This window comes from Leptonychotes weddellii, chromosome 1 (assembly GCF_054177405.1).
Source record: "Leptonychotes weddellii isolate Sample4059 chromosome 1, ASM5417740v2, whole genome shotgun sequence".
Taxonomy (NCBI): Eukaryota; Metazoa; Chordata; class Mammalia; order Carnivora; family Phocidae; genus Leptonychotes; species Leptonychotes weddellii.
This window is the reverse complement of record NC_138369.1, coordinates 25,229,547-25,256,940: the sequence shown is the minus strand read 5'-3', so window position 1 is coordinate 25,256,940 and position 27,394 is coordinate 25,229,547. Positions and strand designations below refer to the sequence as shown.

General features: G+C 47.0%; 1 protein-coding gene across 4 annotated transcripts in view; it reads right to left on the bottom strand.

Moving 5' to 3' along the window:
• PTPRG (protein tyrosine phosphatase receptor type G) overlaps window positions 1-27,394 on the bottom strand; it is a 700,100-nt gene that overhangs the window by 91,824 nt on the left and 580,882 nt on the right. For all 4 annotated transcript variants that reach the window (XM_081820217.1, XM_081820222.1, XM_081820227.1 and 1 more), the window contains exons 9-12: window positions 16,921-17,105; window positions 13,731-13,839; window positions 7,795-7,844; window positions 5,295-6,072 (exon numbers count right to left, since the gene is read on the bottom strand). In XM_081820217.1, coding sequence (XP_081676343.1) covers window positions 5,295-6,072; window positions 7,795-7,844; window positions 13,731-13,839; window positions 16,921-17,105 — 1,122 coding nt within the window. The remainder of the gene's footprint in view (window positions 1-5,294; window positions 6,073-7,794; window positions 7,845-13,730; window positions 13,840-16,920; window positions 17,106-27,394) is intronic.

The window sequence follows — 27,394 nt, the reverse complement described above, 5'->3', positions numbered from 1 at the left end:
CTTTGGAGAGTCCATACAAACGCCTGCCGTAATTTATTTTAAATAAAGTCTCCTACATTTCCCTCCACCTCCATACACTCCGGCTGAGCACCACATTCATTTCTGCCCTGTCTTCACGAAACTGTCCTACCACTTATTTCTGTCCTTAACTACTTCTTTCCTCAAGTGAACTTTGAAAAGGAAACTTTATATTAATATGATAAATCAGAGTCTCTCAAGCACAGCACTGTTGACACTTGGGACCAGGTAGGTCTGTTGTGGGGGGGCTAGTCTGTGCAGGGTAGGAAGCTCAACAGCATCCCTAGTTTCTTTCTTTTTTTTTTTTTTTAATTTTATTTATTTATTTGACAGAGAGATAGAGAGAGAGCACAAGTAGGCAAAGAAGCAGGCAGATGGGGAGGGAGAAGCAGGCTCCCCGCAGAGCAGGGAGCCCGATGCGGGACTCGATCCCAGGACCCTGGGATCATGACCCAAGCCGAAGGCAGCCGCTTAACCGACTGAGCCACCCGGGCGCCCCGCATCCCTGGTTTCTACCCAACTACATGCCAGGAGCAGCCCCCTCCCCAGGCACGACAACCGGAAATGTTTCCAGATATCGCCAAATGCCTTTGGGGAGAGGGGGGACAGAATGCTCTCTGGCTGAGAACCTCTGCCATAAATGGAAAACTGCTATTTTTTCTAAAGCACACAAATATTCACTTAATAATTAACATGTCATCTGAAATCATCTTGTGTTGCCCACTCAGGGAATAAGCCCAAAGCCGGAAGGAAGGCAGCACCATGTGAGGGGGACTCCCCTGGACTCTGGAGTCGGGGCCCGTGCTGGAGCTCTGTGTTGTCCGGACATGTTCCTTAGCCTTCTGAGCCTCAGTTTCCTCACTGGCCAAAGGCAACAAGGACAGAACAGCCCCCACAAGGGTGCTATAGGACCACACACACACGCATCAACTGGCTACTGTTCTGCCTGTGCTCCTAAGAGAGGGGCCAGGGCAGATTTCCACGCGGCACACATCCCGCCGAGGGCTTCATGCTAGTAGATGCTAGCAAATAGACACAGGAGCTGCATGCAGGCCTCGAATCCTTCCCACCAGCCTGCGGGGCAGCTGGAACGAGGGCAATCAACTCTACGGTCGAGGCCAAGTACCAGCGCTTCTTACCTCCCCGGCCCAGGGATGTGTTTAGTTTGGCATATGTGAAAATGAACAGACAAACAAACATACAAAAAAACGAAAGAAGGAAAAAAGAGAAAATGTTTTAAAAATTGGGACTCACTTAAAAATTGGGAGATGCTGCACAAAGACTTGGATTTCTGGCTCGTGAGGCACCTTCAGTGGCTACGATCAGGGGAACTGAGTGAGGCTTCCTCTTTAGCGAAGACACGTGTGCTCTGGTTTGCTGTGGTCCTCACTCCTCCCTAATGTCCACCACCTGGTGGTCCTCCTCTCTCACTGATACCACCCGTCTGCCTTCTCTAGTTGCCTGACTTTGCTGCTTCTCCCACAGAAGGACTCCTCTTCTCCTTCCTTGTGAATTAATATTAAAGCTACTACTCACAGGACTTAAAAAGATGTCACCAAACATCAAGGGAATTTAAAACAAGCCTTTTGGAAATGCTGGTCAAAACAGAACAGAGTTTGTAACTTTAAACATTAATGCTTGTTTCAAAGACGCTAACTATAGGGGCGCCTGGGTGGCTCTGTCGGTTAAGTGTCCGACTCTTGATTTGGGCTCAGGTGATGGTCTTGGAGTCTTGGAGATCGAGCCCCCTGTCGGGCTCCACGCTCAGTGGGGAGTTTGCTTGAGATTCTCTCTCTCTCTCTCAAAAAAAAAAGGAGGCTAAAGATTGTTGAAAATAATTGTGTTTACTTACTGTGAAGAAAAACTAAATGAGATTTAAACAAATGTACATGCAAAACCTTTAAAATAAGTCACCACTGACATGAAGGTGAGTGGCTTTATTTAAAAAGTAAATGTCAAGCTGGAGGAGGCAGGCGGGGAAAGGCTAGAAGGGCTGGAAGCGAAGCGAGGCAGTGGGGATCACGGACTGATGTGGGGTTGGGGGTTTTACCCTTGAGTCACTCATATCCTTCCTCAACCAACAAGCACACACGTATTTCTACTTAAACCAGGGGTCGGCAAATGCCTCCTCGCAGATCAAACCAGGCCCACTGTCTGGTTTTGTAAACAGCGTTTTGTTGGAATTCAACCACATCTGCTCACTTACATATTATTTTGGCTGTTTTTGTGCTACCTGGTGGGACTGACAAGTTTCAACAGAGACCTATGGCCCACAAGGCTTTGAGACGTGAACCTTCCCACTAGATGAACGTGGTGAGGGAGTTGCTCTGGTTTACCAGTCTGGGGAAAGAGCACAGTTCCTGGGGGTCATTTTGAATGCCTGCTAATTGGGGACCAGAGTCTTGGCATGCTCCTTAATGTCCAGGGAGGACTACAAAAGAAAGACCTGCTAGGGGCCTCCTCATGGTCGCCATTGTGATTTCGTGGCATTTGGGCTGGGGACAGCTCCTCCTTCCTCGTGACTGACAGCAAGGGTGACTCCATGTATCTGCAGCCCCGTCTGAACCAAGAGCTCTTGTTATCCCCACTTTACTGATGACAACGCTGAGCAGAGACCGCCTGAGGAGCCAGAGTGAATAAGGGGCAGAGGCTACTGGGGTGATGTGACTCCAGAAGCTGCTTGCCAAGACTCTGCCAAGATGGCACACGTGGATGCCCGATGGTTGAAGCTGGAGATCCACACGCCCCAGCCCTGGGGCAGCAAATCCGTAAGGTTCACCAATCCCAATGACTCATTGCCTCCCACCTGGAACTGGCCCAGGTCCCCCACTGCTCTCTAGTCTCACGAGGTATGAACACTCCCAACCTAAGCTCCCGACAGCCATCTTTGTCGGAAGTACGGGCAAAGACGCGTTTAAGAGGAACAGGCAGAGAAGACCTCCTTGCCAGAGCCCTGAGTCCACAGGCAAAGCCGCTCAAGCTTGAAAATCCGTTCTCGACAAGGTCTACCACTAGTCTTCGGAGAAACCCCACTGGTCCAAGATGTCACTGCCATCACCTCCTAACTGGGCTTCTTGCGTCCCCTCTTGCCTCCCTGTATAATCTCCACAAAGAGGCCAGAGGGGTCTTTCAAAAGAGTTAATCAGATGAGCAAGTCTCCCGCTAAAATCCACCACTGGTTTTCCATTTCAATTACAATCAAATCCTCAGCATGGATGATGAGCCCCCTCCTGGTCTGAGCTCTGCCCATCTGTGAACTCACCCCTTATCCCTCCCTCCTGACTCTCTAGGGTCCACACACACTGGCCTTGGGATCGCTCCTCGACCACTCCCAAATCAATCCCGACTTTGGGTCTCTGGATCTGCTATTCCTCCTGCAGCCTAGAATGCTCTTCCAAGGATCTCCACATGGTTACCTCCTCACCACTTGGGTCTCTGCTCAAGTGACCACTCGATGCCACACTGCCCCCCTCCCCAACCCAAGCACTCACCACTATTTGACGTTACGCACTTGTTCACTGGAATATCCTCAAGCTCCCCCACTAGAACAGAAACCCCCGGAAGAACAGAAGCCTGCCTTGATCTGTGTTCTATTCCCAATGTTTCATGCGGTGCCCAGTACACAGTGGGTACTCCATAAATATTTAATATCTTCAAATGCAAGAAATTCTACTGTCTCACAGTAATTCCTAGAGGAAATGTCACCGTTCATGTCAGAATGGCTTCAAACAGCTTTATAAGTGGCCCAGTATTTCCTCCACTCAACTCCACAGAAGGCTACTCTACACTTTTCCTGAAAACCAGGACAAACTGAGCAACACCCATAGGAAACCCAAACTTCAAAAAACGAGTCCATACCAGCTTTAAGGAGCAACGTAATTCAAAACATGAAAATTTATTCTAAGTTGTATCTTAACATACGAGATCTCAGCTTTAGATGAATTTTAATGTTTACAAGTGCAAAAGCAAATAAATATTTACCAGTTGCTTTTTTTTTTTTTTTGCACTCTTATAACTCCACAACAGCTTAGATGCAAAAAAAATTGTTGCTAAACATCTTGTAGTCTGGCAAAAAGAAGAATTTCTTATTAAGAAAACCCCTCACAACAATAACAACCCCTCATGCTCACGGCTGCCTGGCAGAGACTATCAGGATGGTTCGGTAGGATCTGAGCACATGATAGAGCACCGAATCACTATGGGTCAGGGTGACGGGGATCACCACCTCAGGGCGGAGGCCAGACCAGCCACGCCCTGGCCTCACCATCCATAAGCTGGGTTATGCATACGGCAAACGGGGCTCTGCATAGAGAGCCCCATTGCTTGGGCGAGGATGGTGGGCTAACACCAGCTCTCCCCACTCTGGGGCATCTCATGCTTTTGGTTTCAGGGTGCAGGTCACATCCCCAGATTTGCCTATGTTCGTCAAGATGGGTCCCTGCCCTCCTCATGATTTTCTTTAACAGTACCTGCTTCTTTCCTGTTACCGTTCACCATCTTCAACCTCAGTTAGCTCATTTCCTGGCTAGCCAGCCACCCTGCTTGCCTGCTCTGTACCACCCTGCTTCCCAGCTTCCCGGCGGGCACGCTAGCTCAGTGTCACCATCGCTGTGTCCTTTAGGCAGTCAGCAAGCCTCAAGAGGCAGGGGCTGTGCTCCCCCCCACCCCCGGGATGGTACCCACCCCGTGCCTGGCACCAAACAGTCCCTAAACCCAGGTGCTGAGTAAGTGAGTAAGGAATGAAATTTTAATGAAGAAACTTCTTAAGATCGATGTCTTTTTTTATTCATTTCCTTCACTGTGTAGTTTATTTCTTTTTAAAGATTTTATTTATTTATTTGAGAGAGAGCGAGAGAGCACACCAGCAGGGGGAGGCGCAGAGGGAGAGAAGAAGCAGACTCCCCTGCTGATCCAGGGGCCCCGAGATCATGACCTGAGCCGAAGGCAGACGCTTAACCAACTGAGCCCCCCAGGCGCCCCTCATTGTGTAGTTTAAATCCTTGAAGTTATTCTGAGTTAAGTAGATTTTATCAGGAAACAAATATCACAGAAGGTCTTATTCCAGCCACAAAGAGAGAAGAGGTTATTCTTATTAGAATAAAAAACAGAGAGACAGACAGACAGATACACGCACACACATCTTTTATGCCAGGGACATATACAATTTCAGGAACGTTAAGCACTTTCTGGAGCTTCATCTCCCATCCTTATTTTTTTTTAAAGGACGAGCCTGCTCACAGCAGCGTGGAGCCTCAGGTGAGGACCGGGCCACTTACCTGGATTAACCGTGATAAATTTGCTATCCTCGGAAAATCGGTCCCCTCGGGACATGGGCTTTTTCGATGGCATCTGGGGCCTCCTGGGATCACTCCCTTCGAAACGCTCCTCTGTGACCGTGGGGGGCACTTGCGTGGAGGTGACCGAGGCGGCATCCAGGCCAGGGCGGGCACCACCCACGGCATCGGGCCGGTGTGTGGGGACGGCAGTGTGGTCCTGCCCGGGCCCGGGCAGAGTCTGATGCCCGCCCTCCTCGGCAGTCCTGTTGGGAGACGAGGGGGTGGCGGTGGGTTCGTCCTGCCTCGGCTCCTGGGCGGCGTGGGTCACCCCGCTCTTCTTCTTCTCGGCGTCCTTCTCCCCCTCGTCCTCGTGCTCCCGCTCCCCATCCTCACTCTCGCTTTTCTCATCCTTCTCCCCTTCCTCTGCGCCCTCGCTGTCCTTGGTCGGTGCCGAGTCGCCGTCGGGGCCCGGGGAAGCCAAGGCCTCCGTGGTGGCCAGGACGGGCCTGACGGCCTGCTTGCTGGCCGAGGCGGCCGTGGGCAGGCGCGTGGGCCACACGGTGCTGGGGAAGGAGGGGATGCCACCGCCGCTGAACCCCAGGCCGGCCAGGAGCGTGCTGGTGACCACCGAGGCTACGGTTGCCTGGCTGCCGCTGGAGGACGGGCCCATCCCAGTCGCCATGGAGACAAATGAGAAGGGGATGCCAGAGGATGTCCAGGTAGAAGACCCCGAGCTGATGGGGGCCATGTCGGCCGACGAGGCAGGAGACGCCGTGGGCTTCAAGGGGTCACCCAGGGAGGGCGGGAGAGGGGACAGAAGAGACAGCAGAGTGGTGTCAGTCATCAGGATTGGGAAAGAGGCCCTGGTTATGACCCTTAATGGGTTTTACTCATCTTTTATTTTCCTCACAGGGTCTCTCGAAGAGCAGTGCCAAAGCCGACACGAGGTGATTCGTGGTTGACCACCTCTGGTCTTAATGGTTTTACGACGACTTTGAGTGCACTAAAAATTTCAACTAGCATATCAAACCCAACTTTTCACCCTGATTGCTTAGGAGGAAGCCAACTGCCAAAAAAAAAGTACCATTAAAGTTGGCGTAAAGACAAGTATCAGCTAAGTAATAAACCGGCAACATCGATCGGATGGCCGAATGATCCCAGGGTAACACTGGAAGAGACAGGAGCCCTTGCATTTTCATATACCAGTGGCCCTTGTGGAGAGCACCCAGCAGTGAGGTCTAGAAAAGCCCTCCGGAGCGGCCCCCCGCGCTGCAGAGGCAGGAGTTACACCCAACACGGCACGCTTTGCAACGGGCTGACAGCTGCCGCAACTTCCAGAGTCTCTGGCTCTATCCACGGCGAAACCTACGCCCACGTACGTGGCAACAGGAGAAATTCCATTTAACAAGTACCAACTGTGCCGGGCCTTCCCACCCTACCCCGGAGGCACGTAGGATCATCACCCCATTTTACAGGTCAGGAAACCGAGGCACAGAGATGTTAAGGGCTGGAGGGAGGGCTGCTTGTGCGCGAGCCTCAGCTCATTCTTCCCACCATACTCAACTGGGGCTTACATGTGGGAGCCACACACTGAACCTTGGGGAAAACAAGAAATGTTGCTCTAAGTTATCCGTTTAATTTTAGTTCTTATAACCTGGTGTAGAGAATCCAGATCTCCATCCCATCACTTCTACGGTTCAAAACAACACAGCCAGAACAACTTTAATTTCATAACATGATCACCATATTGTAGTTGGGAAACTTTGTAGTTTAAGGATTGTCGAGTTAGCAAATGTTAGGTTCTGAAGCTGGTTAATGAAATGCCAAATGCCACATAAGATAAGGCACCCAAGACAGAGAAGTCAGATGGTCTGGGCTTGAGTTGACAGGCCCCTGTCTGGGGGAGGCATCACTTTTAACTCACGGGCCTCAGTTTCCTCACCTGTAAAATGGGAACAAACAGTAACACCAATCTCGTGGGATACCGCCAGGAGTAAATAAAATGATAAAATAATCTGTGCCTAAAACCCAGGAAACGCCAGTAAATTTTAGGCTACTACTGTTATCACCAACACTGTGATTAATATTATGATTGTTAGTTACACTAGAAATGGCAAAGCTTAGATATTAATTGAGGCTCCAGAAATTTGCAAATCCATGTAACGTTGGGAAATGACAACCTCTGAATTTTAGCACATGTCCAATGAAGGGCTTGGAAGAGACCTTTTGCACTCCTATGTTGTATGATCCCACAGATGATAAATAATTTAAAATCTGGAGAGTTTTTATCTTGATAAGAATTATACAGTGTAACACAACTGCTTTAACTCTCTGCATAGCTTCTTTTCATAACATAAACAGTGAGAAATGTAATTGTTTCTGGATTTTCACCTCTTCATGAGCAGTTTAACAACATCATACTGCCACCTCGTGGTGATAGTTTTAATTGCATGTGAATTAACCACGGGACACGACAAAGCAATTACCATCTGCTACTTACCACTCCTGTTTTAACTATTCTGGTCCCTTGGAATATTCGAGTAGTATTAGCTGAAACAAAGATATTACATTGTAAGCAATACACTTTTTTTATAGTTCCAACAAAACTTTACTTAAGCTTTACATATAATTCCCACATGTCACCAGATAGTATTCCTCTGCAGACTTTCTCCCCAACCACTTAAAAATGTAAAACCCTTCTTAGCTTGTGAATCATTAAAAAACTTTCAGAATGCTATATAGTTTGCTGGCTCTTGTCTTAAGCTATTAGTTTAAAAATTTTTTTTGAATTTTTATTGTTTTCTGTTTTGAAGTACAACTTAAATAAATATACAGAGCTTAGGTATATAGTCTAATTAATTTTCTTTGTAAACCACCTGTACGGAGACATACAGATGTTCTCCAGGACCCCAGCAGGTGTGAATACACCCCACTCAATACCTACCCCACCTTTCCGAAAGGTAACCACAATTCTGACCTCTGTTAGAGTTTTGTCTATCTTTGAACTTCATAGAAGTGGAATCATAGTATTCCACTATTCCTACCTGTTATCTTTCTTTAAAGTTTATTATTGTCATCTTTTTTTAGTCATCTCTACACCCAACATGGGGCTCGAACTCACCACCCTGAGATCAAGAGCCTTTGACCAAGCCACCTTCAATACCTATTATTTTTTGTTTATAATTTCTTTTATTATCCATTCAGTCATTATAATAAGAATCCTGAATTTACTGTAGTGTACCTTAAATTAGTACTTTTACCATTTGCTAAAAACATAAGAGCTGTACAATAATTTAACTCTATTTGCCTGCCTCACCTTTTGTGTACTGTCATATATTTTTTCTAAAGTTTTGAAACCCTATAAGATATTGCCATCATTGCTTTAAGTGGTCAAATTCTTATATGATCCACACAATGCTCGTGCTGGTGTTCCTTCTTCTTGCAGTATTTTTTGGTCATATGTTAGTACTGTAAACAGTAGAACTGAAAAAAAAATATTTAATTGTGGTAAAATGCACATAACATAAAACTTACCATCTTAACCACGTTTAAGTGTGCAAGTCAGTAGTGTTAAGTATATTTTCATTGTTGTGCAACCAATCTCCAGAATTTTTTCATCTTTCAAAACGGAAACTCTGTACACATTAAACAAGACCCATTTTCCCCTTTCCCCCACTCTTTCTACACATTTGACTACTCTAGCTACTTCATGTATTTGTCTTTTTGTGACTGGCTTATTTCATTCCACATGATGTCTTTAAGGTTCATACAATGCTGGACCATGTGTCAGAATTTCCTTCCTTTCAAGGCTGAATAGTAATCCATTGTATGCATATATATACCACATTTTATTATCTTTTCATTGTCAGTAGACATTTGGGTTGCTTCACTATTGTGAATAATGGGAAACAGTGTAATTTAAAAAAAAATGCCTCTGTGGTTATCTCAAAAAACAGTACTGTTATATAAACTAAAAGTTTGCTTCCTATATATACATGGCACTGAAAAATCTGCAAAGAAAAAAAAAAAAAGCTAAATGCCAAAATAAATAATATGTATACCTGTTGTTTTTACCTAAACCAGAAGTGGCCAATGACTGACATAGTTTTTTGTTTGGCCGGCAAGCTTTCTTAAAAACTGAATTTGTTGTAGTAGCCTTCAACCTAAAAATCCCAATTTCCTCTTATCCTGAAAAATCACAATATTCGGTAAAACTGAACTCTCCTTCCTGCTGGGGCTGAGCGTCCCTCACTTCCTTTTGGTGGACGTAGGATCTCCAGCTTCCCATTGATAACCCTCCTCTCCTCTATACAGGCTCCCTGCGTGGCCCCAGGGGCATGTCAGTCTGCAACCGCCGACCTAGTGATACATTCATTTTGCACAGTTGTGAAGTCCAATGTATGAAGAGACGGATGTGGAGAAGAGACCCATCTAGAAGTCAGGACAACCAGGTCAAACACAGCAGCCTTGGAAGCGAACAGCTCTTGCCTGGTTCAAGCCGGGGTGACTAGGACGTTTCTCCAGGACCGTTCAGATCCAAAGCGCTGAACCTGGTGCCCACGGGCCTAATGGGATCCAGGGACGGGGGAGAAAAGGCATCTGCCTTCCCACTAAGCTCTCACTGACATGTAGCGTTTCCTTCCACCATGAAAGCAGGCAACAAATCTCAGCCACACTAGCGGGACCGGTGGCTTTGTCTCTGACCTAAGTCAGATATTTTTACACTGCCTTCTAATTGTCATAGCTAGTTTGGAGCATCATTTATGTTCATCACTACTCAGAAATCACAGTAGGCAACAGACCTACTGCTTGTCATTCAATGCTTTAATAATAAAAAAAAAAGCATATATGACTACATCCAAATTTGTTTAAAATATTTTGACAACTGTATTTGGATATAATTGGTTCCCTTTCCTATGTATTTTGCTTATTTATTTTAAGCCATGCTAAGAGAGGATCCGTTGGCTTCAGGCTGCCTGATGAGTTCGTGGCTCAGAGAGAAAGCTCCAGAACCACGATTTTCCAAGACCGCTGAGAACTGCAGACAGGCTTTGAACACGCAATCAATCTTTTCGTTCATTTTGTTGAGTTACTGGGGTTACAGGGTAATATTTACTCTTTAGGGGTGGTCTGTTGCTGTGTAAAAGTGATTGGGCTTTGGAATAAGAAATTCAGACCCCTCTTAGTAGCCAAGTAATTTCTCCTGCAAGTTACTTGACTGCCTAGAAAATCATTTCTCCATCTGTAAAATAACAGGTACATTACAAGCTGCCACGGGGTCAGATGACATAACTAATGGGAAAATGTAACTGTGAGCCATTCTGCAGATACCACTTGCTATTATTACTGTTATTATATTTACCACACTGAGGCAAATAGATAACATTTATTATGTTATACAGAATATAAATAGTGTTATGTTTATTACAACGTGAAGAGTCTACCTGGCCTCCTCATGCTCCCAAACCAGATGTAAATTTCATCACTGGGAAACCCAATTATTCTGAGCAAGGCTTTTGTGAAATTCTCTATGCTTTTCCTCTTCCCTTTTAAGACTTAAATCCTAATTGTTGCTCAGTGTTGTACACTGGGCCCTACTTCTCAAAAATGCATACTTGGGGGCACCTGGGTGGCTCAGTCAGTTAAGCATCTGCCTTTGGCTCAGGTCATGATCCCAGGGTCCTGGGATCGAGCCCCGCATCAGGCTCCCTGCTCTGCGGGAAGCCTGCTTCTCCCTCTTCCCCTCCCTCCTCCCTCCCCGGTTCACGCTCTCTCTCTCTTGCAAAAATAAATAAATAAAATCTTTAAAAAAAAATGCATACTTGGCTCCCAACAGGAGGTGTGCAAGCCTACCCAAAGGTTTAGCTGGTACATTGGCTGCTGGCTGCTGTAGGGAAGACACGAAAGCTACCATGGGGAGGAGTGGAGGATCATGCCCCTCTGTCAACACATAGGGACAAACACCAATATATAAAATGAGTCAACTCACATCCACCTCTGAACAAAGTGAGTCCGTACACAAAGGAGACACTGGCCAATTTCAACAAGTCTCTGTGATCAGACATTTTAAATACTCCATGCTTGGAATTTATAGCTGACAAGGCCTTTTTGAATTACATTACATTACAAACATTTAATTTTTCAAAGTCCACGCAGAAGCCAGCAAGCTCGGGGGCCTATTAATCAGGAAAGGCATTCTGCAGAGCCCAGCTTCTCGGTCGGAGCACACGGGAGGCTTAATCATGATTTATGTGTCCAAAGTTCCAGAGCCCCGGCCTCAGCAAGCTCCCATGGTGGCCTCCCATTCTCTCTCCCCTGGGCCTGCACAGACCTGGCTTCGGCCCACTGGGCCCTCCTCAACGTGGCCAGAGCCGCCAAGACACTCAGGGCACAGGTGGATGTGGCAAGCGTGATTTATGTGGGCAAAAAATTCAGCCATGCTCATTTCAATTAGTTTAAAAGGAAGGGTGACATAATGCGAACATGAGCAAAGAACAGTTAAAGGCCAAACTATAAAGCTAGAAGGGATCCTCAGAGGGAATCGAAGGCTGGAGGGCTTCTTGATGGGTTCATCATTTATTATTTTTTATTTTTAATCTTTTTTTTTTTTTAAGATTTTATTTATTTATTCATGAGAGACAGAGAGAGAGAGAGAGAGGCAGAGGGAGAAGCAGGCTCCCAAGGAGCAGGAAGCCCGATGCGGGACTCGATCCCAGGACCCTGAGATCATGACCTGAGCCGAAGGCAGACGCTTAACCATCTGAGCCACCCAGGCGCCCTATTATTTTTTAGATCAAACCGAATACTGAGGGGCTATTTATGGATGGTACCAGGCGCTCTGCATGTCATTCCCACCAGGCCCCTGTGAGGTGGGTACTGTTACTATTACCACTTTTCAGACCGGGACACTGTAACTTGGGGAAACTTATAAACATTCTCTGAGTCCCACCAGCGCTGAGTGGCAGCCGGACTCAAACCTGGGGACCCCACTGCGGGGCCCCAGCTCTGGACCAGTACTTCTGTTTTCCCTGGGCAGGCCAGTTACCTGGGCCATCTGGTTAGAACTCAGATTCCCGGCCCCACCCTCAGAGATTCTGAGGCAATTGTTCTGGGAAGGGCCCAGAAATGTGCATTTCTCACAGACTTCCAGACGATGCTGATGCTGCTGGTCCACAGACCATGGGCTTCATGAGGCCCCCTAAGTTGTATGCAAAATTCTGGCATTTTCTATGGAAAAGGTCCAATGCCCTCATCAGATACGTGACTCAAAAATATTAAGAACCACTAGTTTGGTGTGGAGGTTTCTCTGAAATTGGAGATCCCGGAAGGAAAGGACCTTATCAGAGAGGACCTCAGGCTGGCAGAGCAGGGCCCAAAGCCCTGCCCCCTCCCCCGCCAATGCTGGTCTTGATGCTTGTCGCCAAACCAGGTCAGCAAACTAGGGTCCACAGCCCGGCTGCTTATTTTTGTAAATAAAGTTTCAGTGGAACCAGGGTTGGGATTAGCTTGGGACAAGTGTGACAAAGTGGATCCTATCTTTATTTAGGATTTGGGTATTTTTGGGGCGCCTGGGTGGCTCAGTCGGTTAAGCGGCTGCCTTTGGCTCGGGTCATGATCCCGGGGTCCTGGGATCGAGTCCCGCATCGGGCTCACTGCTCAGCAGTGAGTCTGCTTCTCCCTCTCCCTCTGCCTGCCGCACCCCCTGCTTGTGCTCTCTCTCTCTGTCAAATAAATAAATAAAATCTTAAAAAAAAAAAAGAATTTGGGTATTTTGTCCACAAACTTTTTTTTTTTTTTTTTTTTTTTACTGATTTTGCTTCTAAAATTTTTTTCATTAAAATATATCTTGATGACTGAGTATTTTGGTGCGCTCTTAAATTTTGCACCAAAGTAAATGCTTCTCTTGCCTCACCCTAGTCCTGGCCCTGGAAATTTCCACTAGACCCTATATCAGCAGATACATGCATCTATTTCTCAAGAAGCATCCTGCAAGCAGGGCTCATTTGTGTGGCTTACGAGCTAGAAGAGTGTGACGTATGTTTGGGCTCTAGTTCTTAAGAGAACAGCTAACTGAATCAGGCTAGAAATCCAAAGATGACATGCTACAACATGACTGGGAGGCAATTTTGTGATGACAGTGTTAGAAAAATACTTGGTTGGTTCCTCATAGTTGGAAAAATATCAATAGTAAAATAAATAATCAACACTTTGCTCTTCTCCCCCCTCTTCTGGCCTATGAAACCTTCAACCTAAAAGACAGACCTAAATTCCTGAGGCATTTCAGGTGGGATTTAAAACTCCACCCTGATTCTTAGGCCAGCCTTATTTATTAATTTTTTTTGGGTCCCAGTCCCTTAACAGGAAAAAAGATAAAGCAGCATAAAGAAGGAGGGGCGCAGGGCCACTCAGGGCCAGAAAGAAGGGAACCAGCCTTACCTTGAAAGAGCATTGTCTGGCTGAAGTCACTGCGCATGTCATTCCGACACACGGCCTGGACTCGGAACAGGTAAAGGCTATCAGGTGACACGTGGCTAATGGTGGCCTTCTGCAGGTGAAGAAAGAAAAAGGCAGTGAGTTGGTTTTGAAGGCCGCTGCATGCTTTACCTTCTGAAGCCAAACCTAAAATCAGGTGAAGTATTCCTTTTAGGTTTCTGGGTCCCATGGCCAAGCTTGAGAGCCATGATACTTCCCTACTGACCAAAGGCTCACTTTGAAAGGGAAGGAAGTTCAGAAATAACTGGCTGGGAGTCTGTTTTCAACACTGACACGTGCAGGGTAACAGATGTAACAAAATCAGGCTTGACTCACTCTTGACTGTGGCTTGGAACATGTCTCCAGCCTTCTTTCCACTCACCAAACTTGGACTTCTTCCTTAACGGCCATACCTTTTGTGTAGTTATAAACTATCATTATTGACCCTAGACAGTCTCTAGAATTATCAATATACTGAATTTTCAGAACCATGCAGAGCTCTTAATATCAGTAACAAAATCTTGGTGCGTAGGTTTCTTTGCAGTTCAAAGGCCTCTTTGTACCTTGACTAATGGATAATATGGGGCACGATGCCAGGAGAGATCACCTGACTAGAGGCCAGATGTCACGAGATCTACCTTTGTCACATCACTCACTAGCAGCGTGATTCCAAGCCAGTTGCTCAATGTCTTTCGGCCTCTGCCAGCTTCAATTGTTAAATGGGAAGAGTAGCAGCGACCTCACAGGGTTCTTGTGAGTGCTCCGTAACACAGGCCGTGCAAAGCTAGTTCACAGGTATTCCACACCACACAAAAGAAAGAACGCCCCTGGTCTAGAGGTTAGCAAGCTACAGCCCACGGGCCAAATCTGGCCCACTATCTGTTTTTATAAATAAAGTTTTATTAGCACACAGCCACACCCATTCATTTACATGTTGTCTGTGGCAGCTTTCACCCCACAATGGCAGAGTTGAGTAGCTGCCATAAGGACCTTATGGCCTCGAAAGCCCCCAAATTTTACTATCTGGCTCTTTCTTAAAAATGGTTTGCCAATCCCTGGTCAAGCATCATCAGCCAAATCCAGATCCCCACTCCTCAAAGCTTTATTCCAAGAGCCTCTGAAAAGGAGAAAATGGAAAATTCCTAAAAAGCAAGCAGCCCTTGCTTCCTGAAACAACACACAACAAAAGGAACTGATTTTCAAAGACTGCCTAATGGATGAACTGACCTGTCACTGAAACGTATATTCTGGGCCAAGTATGGAAAGCAACTCTGGGAGCTTAACTGCTGAGTGGGTTTCCCCGACATGGCTAGTGAAACGCTCTGAACAGGTGCGCCAATGTGACTGACTACACTACATTCGTGACCTCACGAATGGCTTCCTGGGGACGGCACTGGGTTGGGGTGAAGTTACTTCACTCGAAGACTCATTTCTTCCTTTTGGAAAAGGCAGGTAATAACACCTGCCCCACAGGTGTGTAGCCAGGCCACGAGAAAGAAGGGCGCAAGCTGGAAAAGGCTTCACGAGCGTTGAGTGTTACGTTTAGGTTTCTGAGCCACAGCCACCGTTCAGTTAGAGAACAGCTTTGTTGCCACAAGTCAGCACTCTTGACTTCTTGAGGAATTAAGGAAATTCATTTTGTGTGTCCCCAAAGAAAATAACCACCCTTAGAAAATTCTGATAAAAAAGAACTTGCTGTCAAAGCATGTTTTTCTCACCACCTCTCCCTTTGTCTGAAACTAATTTATGCCTCATTCTCTAAACCTCTGACCCCTGTTCTGTCTTCGTTCGGAGCAAAATCTTTGCTCCATCTATGCAAGGGTTTATTAGAATTCACTCCCAGCCGGTATCTATTTATCTTTGTGTGTTTAATTATTTTCCACTTAGAACAAGAAACTGCATAAGCACCTAGACAAGTTTCTGCTGATTAATGCAAGTCATCTTTACTCCAGAAAGAGAAAAATCCCTTATGGACTTCCAGTAGTGACAAGAGAAAGGTTAGAACACATCATAACCTTGGGTGCCTTTCAATAGATTTCTCTCTGATTTCATGAAACTCATCATTCCCTAATGTGACCCAGATAACAATGTCTAGTGGGGAAATTGAAAATATAAATGGAAATGAAGTAAAGGAATCTTCATCTAAAAGAATATGAAAAGTATTATTCCATAACTGATTGAATGGGCCCTGGGGACTCTGGATTGGGAAGAAAAAAAAAAAAGTGATAACTGTCATTAAGAACCCCACTTGGTGCTACTGCATTTTTCATACGCACATACAATTACGGTTTTATTACGCCAGAGCCTTTTTTTGATTAACAGTAAGTACAAGGCTTTCAAACCTAAATGTGTCACTTTGAGTTTCTAGGCAAAGACTTCAAGCCTCGTGCTTGTTGGGAGTGTTTCCTTTTCCAGCCGCGAAGACAGCATCTGTAAACATCTGTTCGGAAGGGCCCCGTTGGGTGTTGGCCATTAAACATTGATGTAAATGTTCACATGAGAAGCTGAATTGGGCGTGGACAGCTCGAAGTGAGGTCAGAGAGTCTAGGGTCTGAGAGCCTGAGAACAGTGATTAAAAATCACATGGTCGTCACAGGGCTCCTCCGTGGAACGGTCCCGTGTAAGGCTGATCGAGTACGGGAGTGGCGGGGACGGTGGACAGCTGTCTGGTGAGGGGGATTGTAGTGGCAGCAGACAAGGGGGAGGAGGAGGAAGAAGAAGTCTAGTAATAATAGCCCGCCTTTATCTAGCACTCACTCAGAGCTAGGACCTGTCGTGCGTTTGCATAGCTCATTTAATATTTACAATAACCGGATCCGCTAAAAAGCGCTTCGTGGAAGCTCTCGGTTGCTGCTAGTGGTTTTTCCAATGAAAGAACAAGCAGTCCGTTGTCAAGAGCCTGATTCCAAAGAAATGACCTAGCTTTTCCTGGTGGGGTAGTTAGTGGACGGAGCCCCGGCACCGCGGGGGGGGAGGGTGGGGGGAGCTCCGGCCACGGGCCCCGCCGGCAGCCGCTGCACCGCGGAGCACAGCCCAGGCGGGGGCGCCCTCCGCGAGCGGCGGGAGCGGCGCCGACACAGAGAACGCACCCCGCGCGGGCGCAGGGGCCCCTCGAACTGCCCTTGCCGTCCTGAACACAACAGGGAGCTTTTACCAAGTCCTTGTCGCTGTCCTTCGTGAACGTCTTCTCCTTCTCGTCCTCGTTCTTGGTCCAGCTGTAGGAGATCATGTAGTTCATGATGGGCGGGTGGTAGATGGTCTCCGGCGGGCTCCACGACACCTGCAGCGCCGTCTGGTTCAGAGGCTGCACCTTCATGTGGATGGGCGGAGAGCTGCAAACTGAAGACAGCACACGGCCACGCTCAGGGACCCTTCTCTCTCTCTCTCTCTCTCTCTCTCTCTCTCTCACACACACACACACACACTTGTTTTCCTGCAAAATCACAGAAAGCAAGTGGCAAACATGCTGACACGTCACTCCTAAATACTCGGGCCTGCATCCCCTCAGACTAAGGCCATTCTCTTCTATAATTGCATTGCACTGCACACTTGCATTCCCCTCCCCAAATTCATATGCTGAAGCCTCATCCCTCATGTCATGATATTTGAAGGTGGGGCCTTTGGGAGGGAACTGAGTCATGAGCGTGGAGCCCTCATTATGAAGGGGATTTGTGTTTTTTATAAGAGACCCCAGAGAACCCCTTCACCCCTTCACCCTTTCACCCCACCAGCCGACAGCCGTCTATGAACCAGGAAGCGGGCTCTCACCAGACAGCAAATCTGCCCGTGTCTTATCTTGCACTTGCTGGTCTCCGGGACCATGAGAACAAAGATTTCTGTTGTTTATAAACTGCCCAGGCTATGGTCGTTTGTTGTAGCAGCCTGAGCTAAGACAATAACCATAATAGCGTTATCATACCTAAGAAAATAAACATTAATTCAATAATACGATCTGAGGGGCGCCTCGGTGGCGCAGTAGCTTGCTTTCGGCTCAGGTCATGGTCTCAGGGTCGTGGGATCGAGCCCTGTGTGGTGCTCCCTGCTCAGCAGGGAGTCTGAGTGAGATTTCTCTCTCTCTCTCCTTCTGCCCCTCCTGGTGTCTCAAATAAATAAATAAATAAATCTTTAAAAAAATAATATCTGATATATAGTCCATATTCAAATTTACCTAACAGTGTGCAATGGTTATTTCTAGCCACCCCCTCCCCCCCAACCTCATGTTGTATTTAGTTGTCACAACACCTTAGCCTCTTCAAATCTACTAGAGTCCCCCGGCCTTTTTCTTTCCACGCTGACTTATTTGAAGAAGCCAGGCCATTTGATTTGTGGGGTATTCCAATAAACTGAAATTGTAGATGCAATTTGGCTGTAAATAGTTCAGAGTATAAACAAATATAATTTAAAGTGAGACCTTAAAGAATTTTAAAGCAAAGACACAAAAACAGGCATGATTTTCCTCTGGACTGGTAGTACCTCGTGCTGATGAGGGGCCTGAGGAAAAGCCAGGCAAATTCTCCTTTTTGCCCCTTGTGGCTGGCAGGTTTGGAGGGAGGTGGTTCTCCATCTATCGACAGACAAGGCCATTCAAGGGTCAACACTATCAAGGGGGCCTTTAAGAGTGTGACATAGGCCTGCAAATGTGTTCTTTCCCAGTGGCCATCATTCCTGCCTCCAGGGGACTTAGAATCTAACAGCAGGGTTTCTGAGCCTCAGCATTACTGACCTTGGGCCAGACGATCCCTTGTTCTTGGGGGGCTGTCCTGTGCACTGTAGATGTTTAGCAGCATCCCTGCTCTCTACACACTAGATGCCAGGAGCACTCCCTGAGTTATGACAACCAAAAATGTCCCCGGATAATGCCAGATGTCCCCCGGAAAGCCAGTCGCCCCCAGCTGAGAACCACTGGTCTAAAGGAAGGGGAGATGGGGATTCAGCAAAGAATGACAGGTGCAGCTGGTATTACACACCTGGACAGAATGGATGGATGTGAGGAGAGGTACGTGGTGTTTTCCAAGCACATTAGGGGAGGATCTGACTCAGGCTTTGCGAGCCACTCCCCTGAGGAAGGCACATCTGCCCGAGAGCTGACAGGTGAGTGGAGGTGAAAGGGGGAGAGGATGAGAGGGCAGGTCAAGGGACTACAGCAGGGAGAAGGCCTGAGGGGCCAGAAGGAAGCCAGCAGGGCTGGATCTGGGCCCAGAGAACAAGGCAAGAGGCAAGCAGTGACTGGTGCAGCGGGAGTGAGAGGCCTCACACCCTAGATGCAAAGTCTGGTTTTTATCCTATGAGCACTGAGAAGCCACTAGAAAGAACTGAACCAGAGAACAATGCAAGCAGGTTTGCACTTTTCAAGATCCCTTGAGCTTCTACCTCCAGGTAGCAGAACGTGGAGGAGCCAGGAGTGAAGGAGGGAGGTGGGGAAGAGGTGCTGCAGGGGGTCAGCCTTGCAGACCAAAGAGAGGGTACGAGAACAGTGGGTTCTAGAGCAAACAGGGGAAAACTGAGAGAGGCTGAGTGATGTGCTGGACTAGGAAGTGTGTGAGGGAGAGGGGGGCAGTGAGGACCACGCTCAGGTTTGGGGTGCAGGAGGTGAGCATCACTGGAGGACGCGGGTCAGGGGACCATGGCTGGGTTCTGGCATCTCCCAGAAGATCAATTACATGGCAAGCAGCCCACTGCGAGCCAGACTCCCGTATTTTCTAACCAAGAGCCCCAAGCCCAAGGCTGCCCAGTGTAGCAGGATGGCTTTCCTGCCACAGAATCATGGGCTCAGCTTTAAGGACCTGGCTGCTGGAAACAAGTGGAGATTGATTTTGACAGGGAGGCATCCTTTTGCTCTTCAACTGCCAAATCACGCTTCAGCCGGAGAGATTCGCTTTGTGTGACTGAGACAGGAAGGAAGAAATAAATTAGTGAGACATTCCCACTGCCCTGCAGAACCCCCGGAGGCTTCGCACAAATGCCACCAGAGCAGGGACATCAAACAAGGAATCTGAAGGGAGGCTTCCAGCGAGACGTGGGGGTGTAATGACAACGTGAGGACACTAGGTGGTGCTAACATACCACTTTTAAATACCCCAATTTACTAAGTGGCTGGTAGTTTCTCAAGACCCAGCATGTGGGGGGGGGGGGGGGCAAGAATCAGGAAAAGATCTACACCCCATCTTTCCAGGTGCCAATAATGAACCAAGGAGAGTCATATACTGGAAAGCTTCCATCTCTCACAATGATGACCGTGTCAGATTTCCTGATTTCTCTACCTCTCTGCTCACATCCTACCATGTTCTTATTTAATCTCCCTTAGTCTGAAGACATCACTCCTCTGCTCCAATAACTGGTGAGCTGTATGGGAATGCATATATCTCCAAAAGTTACATCATAACCACATAAATAATTCTATCACCCACATGCGGATGCAACCATTCTTCTTATTTATTCTTTGAAATTAAAATAGCTCGGTTTTCCTTTTGATTAAGATGATTCATGTTAATGTTTTTAAAAAGAAACCCAAGTAATACAAAAAAAGAAGAGAGCTTAAAAAAAATCATCCAAAATCCCAGAATCTAGAGATAACCACTGTTCACTTTCTGGTGATCTCCTATTTAGGTATCTATTCATACACATGGAAAAGCACACACATACAATTTTATGTAAATGGGATATGGTTTTACATTATAGTTGTTACACTGTTGTTGTGTTTTACCCAGTAAATCATGAAAATATTTCCTTGTCAATAAAGAGAGGTTGGCATCACTGTTTTGAATGAAGGTATAGAGGTACAGAACTCCACTGTCAATGAACTAGAAGAAAAAAAAAATATATATATATATATATATATTTAAAATTGAAGACTTTTATTTGAAACTAGCACTTAACTTTTTAAACGCTGAGATTATCATTTTGGAGAATCTGTGGATCACATGACAACTAGGGAGAATCTCTGTCCCATAGGACGTTTGTAAAAAAAAAAACAACTGTTTATTTTTATTTGAGTAGAATTGACATACCATGTTACATTGTTTCAGGTATATAACAATGTACTAGAAAATACTGAGTGAAGCTCACAAAAGAGGCAGGTCTGGCCTCTCAGGAGACCATCTACTGGGATTGAAATTCAGTAACTGAGGGGTCTCCAAAGGTCCACCCTTGTCCCAGACTACGTACTCAGTCTTTGAAGTGCAAAACCAGCTCAGGCAATATGTATAGGAATGAACATGGCTGCATACCAGTAAAACTTTATTCATGGACACTACCTTCCAATTTCATATGATTTTCTTTTTTCTTTTATGTTTACTTGCACAGCTACTATTTAGATACCAAGTCATCTATAATAGTCATTTTTTATTCAATTTATTTAAACCTAAAAAACGTAGTTCACACATGGGTTTTCATGTGTTGGAAAATCTTTTGATTGTTTTTTTTTAACTGTTTAAAATAAAACAATTATTCCTAGCTCATGGTGGTACAGAAGGTTGTGGTCAAGTTGGCCCATGCATGGGTCAGTGGTCTGCTGATCCCTGATGGAAGATAAAAGGAGGCCAAACTTTTATCTGAAGCATGTTTGCCACCTGCATTTGCATTCTTAGCACTGGATTCTGCCCCTCCACGCAGCCTGAGAGGCCCACTCCTCCACAGAGCTGAGACTCTTTCCTAGCACTTACTACTATGTGGAATTGTATTATTGACTTCACTGATTACCTGTAATAAATAATCTAGCTGCCCACTAGAATGCAAACTCCACGAGGCTGGTACCTTTTCTGTCTTGCCTGCCACATTATCCCTGGTGTTTACAACAGAGCCTGGCACAGAGCTGGCCCTCAGTACCATTGTGGCTGAAGGAATGGCATGTTGGGTGGACGGACAAAGTGCCTGATTCCCCTGGTGCACAGGGCCTGTGTGCCATCACCCCCTCCACGATGGCCATTTTCCTCCCCCCTTCTCTCTGGTCAGCAACCCCCCACCCCGACCCGGCCTCCTTGAAGGTGTGAATTCAGCCTCACGCTTCCCCTCTGCCGTCTCTGTGCTTCCAGAGCTCCCCACTTCAACCTGTCCATCATGTGTGTCCCCATCAGCAAGCAGCCCACCTCTCCGTCTCTGTGACGGGGCTGTAGGCACCTCCAGGGCAGAGACCACACTCTCCATCACTCGTGCCCTCAGCAGGGCCTCAAATTTCATTCACAGAACGAGGGAAGGTATTTAGCGCTTCAGTCAGGACCACTGATAAAGTTCCCATCTACAGAATTAGTGCCACACAGTCCACCCCTGGGGTCACCTTCAGGAGCCTCAAGTTTGTGTGAAGATCCTGTCCCCCAGGCTTTAACTGACATCTTCCGGCAAGGGGATGTGTGCCAGTCAGAAAAAACATTCAGTCTACAGAGATGACAAAACTCCCAGTACACCCAGTGGCTGGGGGATGTGAGGTGACCAGATGCCCTCCAAACAACAGGCACATAAGCAGACAGCACATTCCTGTGCTCCGTAGTTCCAAGTTTTGCTCGCCTTTTCAGTGATCAAATCTCTTTCCCAAAAACCTCCCTTAAAGTGCAAAATATAAAACAGAGCATTGAGGAATTTTGTGGAACAGTTTGGAAAAGCTGGTATAACAAAGCATGGGCTCCAACGCACCCTTGTGTTCTCATCTATAAAATGGGTGGCTGATACCTGGCAAAATCCTCCTCACAGGGCTGGGGTGAGGATTATAGAGAATAGTGGGGCTGAACAAGAATCTGTGAGGCTCAGGCCCAGTGGCAATTACAGGGATAAGCCCACACAGTGTTTAAAAAAAAAAAGGCATATTTTACATATACAGCTGGATTTTTAAAGTGGGCCTGCATCTATATGAAGCAGCAAAGCAGCCTCCCCTTCAGAGTGGGTGTGTGTGTGTGTGGGGGGGGTGCTCACTTTTGCCACAGTCCCCACCACTCCCCATTGCCTCTGCCCGGCCCACGTCACCCACAGCTACCCAGCCCCCAAGGTCAGCTGAGTTTTCCACTGGTCTAAAACGAGCACCAGGAGCCCTGTCTTAGGCATCCAACAGGTGCCCAAGACCCTTGACAATGACCATGGCAAGCTGCACCGAACCCAGGGAGTGGGCCAGTCACCTTTTACACACAATCGAAGCCTTTTAACCATGCGGGAGTGCCACAGCTGGCTCTCTAAACAAATATTCCCCTGCGAGGTGTTCCTGACATCAGCCTTCCCCTTCTCAGGGGCCTGATTACCTTCTCACCGGGGTCTGATGGCTTTACACAGGCATCTCAGACAATGCTCAACCAGCGCTGAGAATTTCTGCCTTCATTCTGAACCACCTTTAATTACGAGCCCAGGCTTCATTAAATAATGAAGAGGCTTCTAGCAGCGTGCCTAAGGTCCTCTGATTCTAAATCAATGTCAAGGATCTTTTCTCAGTGGTTCTTAGAAAAGGGTCGTTTCCCCCCCAGCCCCACCCCTACCCCTCTTCCTTCTGGGGGGTAGATAAACTGATGTGATGGGCTCTGTTTCAAAGTCCCCGGTAACTTGCAAGTGCCTTCAACTATTGAAGGGTCTCCTTCCTGCACCCCACAGCCCGAGTGTCCCAGGGAGGCAACAGGCTGATTCCTGATCAGGAGTCAAGGGGCCAGCGCTGCTCCAACACAGCAACTTGGCGCAGACTCATGATTTCATGGGCAATCACACTGTGCCTGGGCCAGGGGGCCGGGGAAGGGGGAATCTGTGACATCATCTACCACACAGGGTGGGTGTCCAAGGGCCCTGCCTGGCAGGGAGAGGGGGCAGTAACACTATCTCCTCTTGGAGCAGAAGAGACGCACTCAAGTGGCCTGGAGCCACGAAGCCTCGCCTCAGACAGCTTAAACGCCTGTCACTTCTTTCTCCTCCCGGCTCAGCTCAAGAACCCTTGAACATGTAGTCCTGTAGGGGAAATTTCCAAAGAAATGGCCTCAGGGAAGGATTTTTCTTTTTGAAGGGCTGAATCAAAGAGGCCTCGGTAAACATGAAATCCCCCCAAGCAGACCAGGTAGGACTTCAAACTTACAATCCCGGTACTCTGGGGTGTCACGCCCCCCATCCCCGGCCAAGAGCTCACAAAAGGGAAGCCGCACAGGGACGACGGTGCTGGAACCGGGAAGGGGGACATCAAAGCCGGGCCTCAGCTCCGGCCTTTTGGGTTTTTATGACATCTGAATAATGTCCATCTGGAGCTGCCGGCTGCCAAGCACACGCTGAGGGCCAGGTCCGTGCCCTTACCTCAGATAATCCATGCACGCATAAATAAATCTGAGGGGTGGGTTCAATTATTCTCCTCCTTAAAGATGATGAGGATATGGGGTTCAGGGAGCCCAAGTCACAGCGCTGGGCCAATGACAGAGAGGGAGGGGGGTTCCGGACTAGAACCCAATCTGTTTCACTCGAAACCAGAGTGGGTGGCGGGCGAGCCATGGGAAGGTCACGAGCGTTCTATTCACACATTGGTTTTCCTATCTGCAAGATGGTAATAAAAATGTCAGGAGTGTTACTCAGAGGTTTCAAAGGTGAAACCGGCCCCAAACAGGTAACGACACATGGCTACCGCAAGCCTCCTTCTGCTCTAAGTCTTCCCCATCCTCTCTGTTCTCAATGACAGAGGAGATTATACGGGTCTCTAGACAATTTCCAGAGCAGCCTCCAACTCCTTTGAGGCCCTGGATGGATGGAGCCCTATCACCATTCTCCCTATCAGAAATACAGTCTAAGCATGTGGTCTCCCAAACCATCATGGGGATGCGGGAAATACGTGGGGTGGTGCAGGGTGCCCACTCCCAAGGCCTTTACTCTGCACTGTTCTGTGCTGACGTTGCAATAGTAATGAGTCCTTTCTGATGAGCCTGGCCCTGGGCTGAGTTAGTGCATGTCACAAACCATGTCGAGAAATCCTCTCTGTTAATTCTCTCGGGCTCCTGGCTCCACCATTACCCCTGTTGTAGAGTCAGAGATCCAGGAGGGTCATCCATTCACTTTTTCACTTTGGAGGCAGACTGCTTTGGTTCTGGACATACCAGCTGTATGGTCTTGGATAAAGCTTGGGTAAAACTTTCAGGATAAATGAATGAAACGCGCAAGCACATTCTGACTGACGTATAGGAATTGTGCTATAAAGAGTTGCTATGGTTAAGTATTTATTGAGCACCTGCTAGGTACCAGGATGCTGACCAGGAACTAGGAATAAGGGGGAACACAAATTGACATGGTCCTGGACCTCCTAGAGATTACAGCCCAGAGAAACACATCAACCACTTAATCTTCCTAAAACAGAGTTCTTAACTTAGGGCTTCTTAGGGGCTCTAGATAGAATCCACAGAAATCTGTGAACATGGATGGGGGAAAAATATACTTTTATTTTCATTGATCTCTAACTAAAATTTAGTATTGCCTTACATTTCAAATACTGGCAACAAAGTGCAGGAGCAGTAATTTGCAGGACCTATGAGACATCACCAAAAGAAATCACAGATATATTCCTGGTAGATTACAGTTGTTGCCAAGATCTCAAATTTTCCTTCATGTTCATTATTATTTCAAAATTACAATGGTTATTAGACCTGCTGCTATATTTTATAATTTAATGCCTTCATCAAGAAGCAGATTAATTACTATATTACAATTAAAAATTTTTTAATAATGTCTAAGGATAATTGGTTTCCGTGGTAATCTATTTTACTTTATTTTATGCATCTAAAAACCATCTATATGAAAAGAAGTCTATGGGATTCACCAGATGGCTGCAGGGGTCCATGGCATCCAAAATGTTTAAATACTCCCAGCACTAAGGATTATGTAATTTAAAAAATATTAAGTTATTCTCTGCAAAGGGTTTTTTTTTTTTAAAGATTTTATTTATTTGAGAGAGTGTGTGAGAGAGACAGAGAGAGAGCACAAGTCGGGGGGGAGGGGCAGAGGGAGAAGCAGATTCCCGGCTGAGCAGGGAGCCCAACAATAGGGCTCGATCCCAGGACCTGAGATCATGACCTGAACAGAAGGCAGATGCTTAACCGACTGAGCCACCCAGGCGCCCCTGTACAAAGGTTTAATAAGGAACCCTGACCCAGGTTTGGGGGGTTGGTTAGGAAAGATTTACTGAGCAGAGTGATGTTTGAAATGACATCTGAATAAGAGTAAGGTTTATCAAGTGAACAGGAAGGAAGGAGGCTTAGATACGTCTGACAGAAAAAACCCAGCTTGTACAAAGGCCCTGCAGCTGGAAAACTGGAAAGAAAACTAGCATGGCTGGCAAGCAGAGAATGAAGAGAAAGGGTCCAAGACTAGGTCTCAAAGCCAGGAGGTGGTAGAGCCAGAGTCCATCTCTAGGTGAGTCTTTCTCAAGGCCAGGCTTTGCTGAACAGCCACTTTCTCATGATGGGAGAGACTCTGGTGCACGATGGCCCCACATTCTGCCATGCACAAGGACAACTGTTTTTAGGTTTTAATCTACGGTGTCTTAACTAATGCATCCGGTTATGGGATAACAGAAAACACATACGTTCGTCTCTGCCCCCAGTTCCTGGCACAGAGCCCCTAAAACCCTTGCAATTTTCTGAGTAATAAGAGCACTAGGAGAATCTCTTGTTCTAATGTTTGTTCTGGACCCCAATCCCTGGCAGAGGGCTCCTGAAACTCTTGTAAATCTCTAAGTGACAAAACGCTCCTAACTCCACAGGGACAGAAACTCCTACACTGGGGACCCTCCCAGACCTCTCCCTATGTACCTCTTCATCTGGCTGTTCATCTGTATCCTTTATCATATGCTTTAATAGACTGGTGAGCACAATTGTGTGTTTCCCCAAGTGAGGTACTCTAGCAAATTAATCAAACCTGAAGAGGGGGTTGTGGGAACCTGTGATTTGTAGCCAAGTCAGACAGAAGTTTTTGGGAACCTGGGGACCTACTACTTATGACTGGCATCTGAAGTGGGGTGGGCACAATCTTTTGGGGCTGAGCCCCTAATCTGTGAGATCTGATGCTCTATCTCCAGGGAGAAAGTATCAGAACTGAGAACTGGGGTTTCCCTTACACAGGAGGGAGAACTGTAAGTTTTTCTAATCTATCTGTGGATTTTTCTTCTACACCACCCAATGGCATCCCCTCCATTCCCATGAACAAGCCCTGGTGTGCAATCAGTTTCTCAGCCAACAACTGAGGATTAGATGCTCTGTGTGGCGATTACCATGGAAGACAGCAAATCTGAAAGCATGCTTATCCCATCAGCTGTCTCTGCTGTGCATGTAACAGAGCCCCATGCTCAGCACTGAGCTACAGCAGCCAGTGACTGGGAAGGCTGAAGCAGAAATTCAATTTTCCAGTCCTCCAAGCATGTGGTTCTGACTTTCCCACATTATGCTCTTCCTGACCTCTCCTACCTCCTTGGAGTCTTTTTTTTTTCTACGTGAGAGCCCTCTTCCTGAGAGCTAAAGGCATGGGAGGTGTCTGTGTCCTGCACAGGAAAAAGCATTGTTCAGCTCGGCACTCGGGGAGGTGGCCAAGTTCAGAACGATGCATGTTCCCAGCCCCACTTGACAACAGCTGCTTCTTGGACACTGGGTGGTAGGCTGGACTCCCTGTACTGCAGGGCTGCCTTCCCTCCCTTTCAAGTTGAA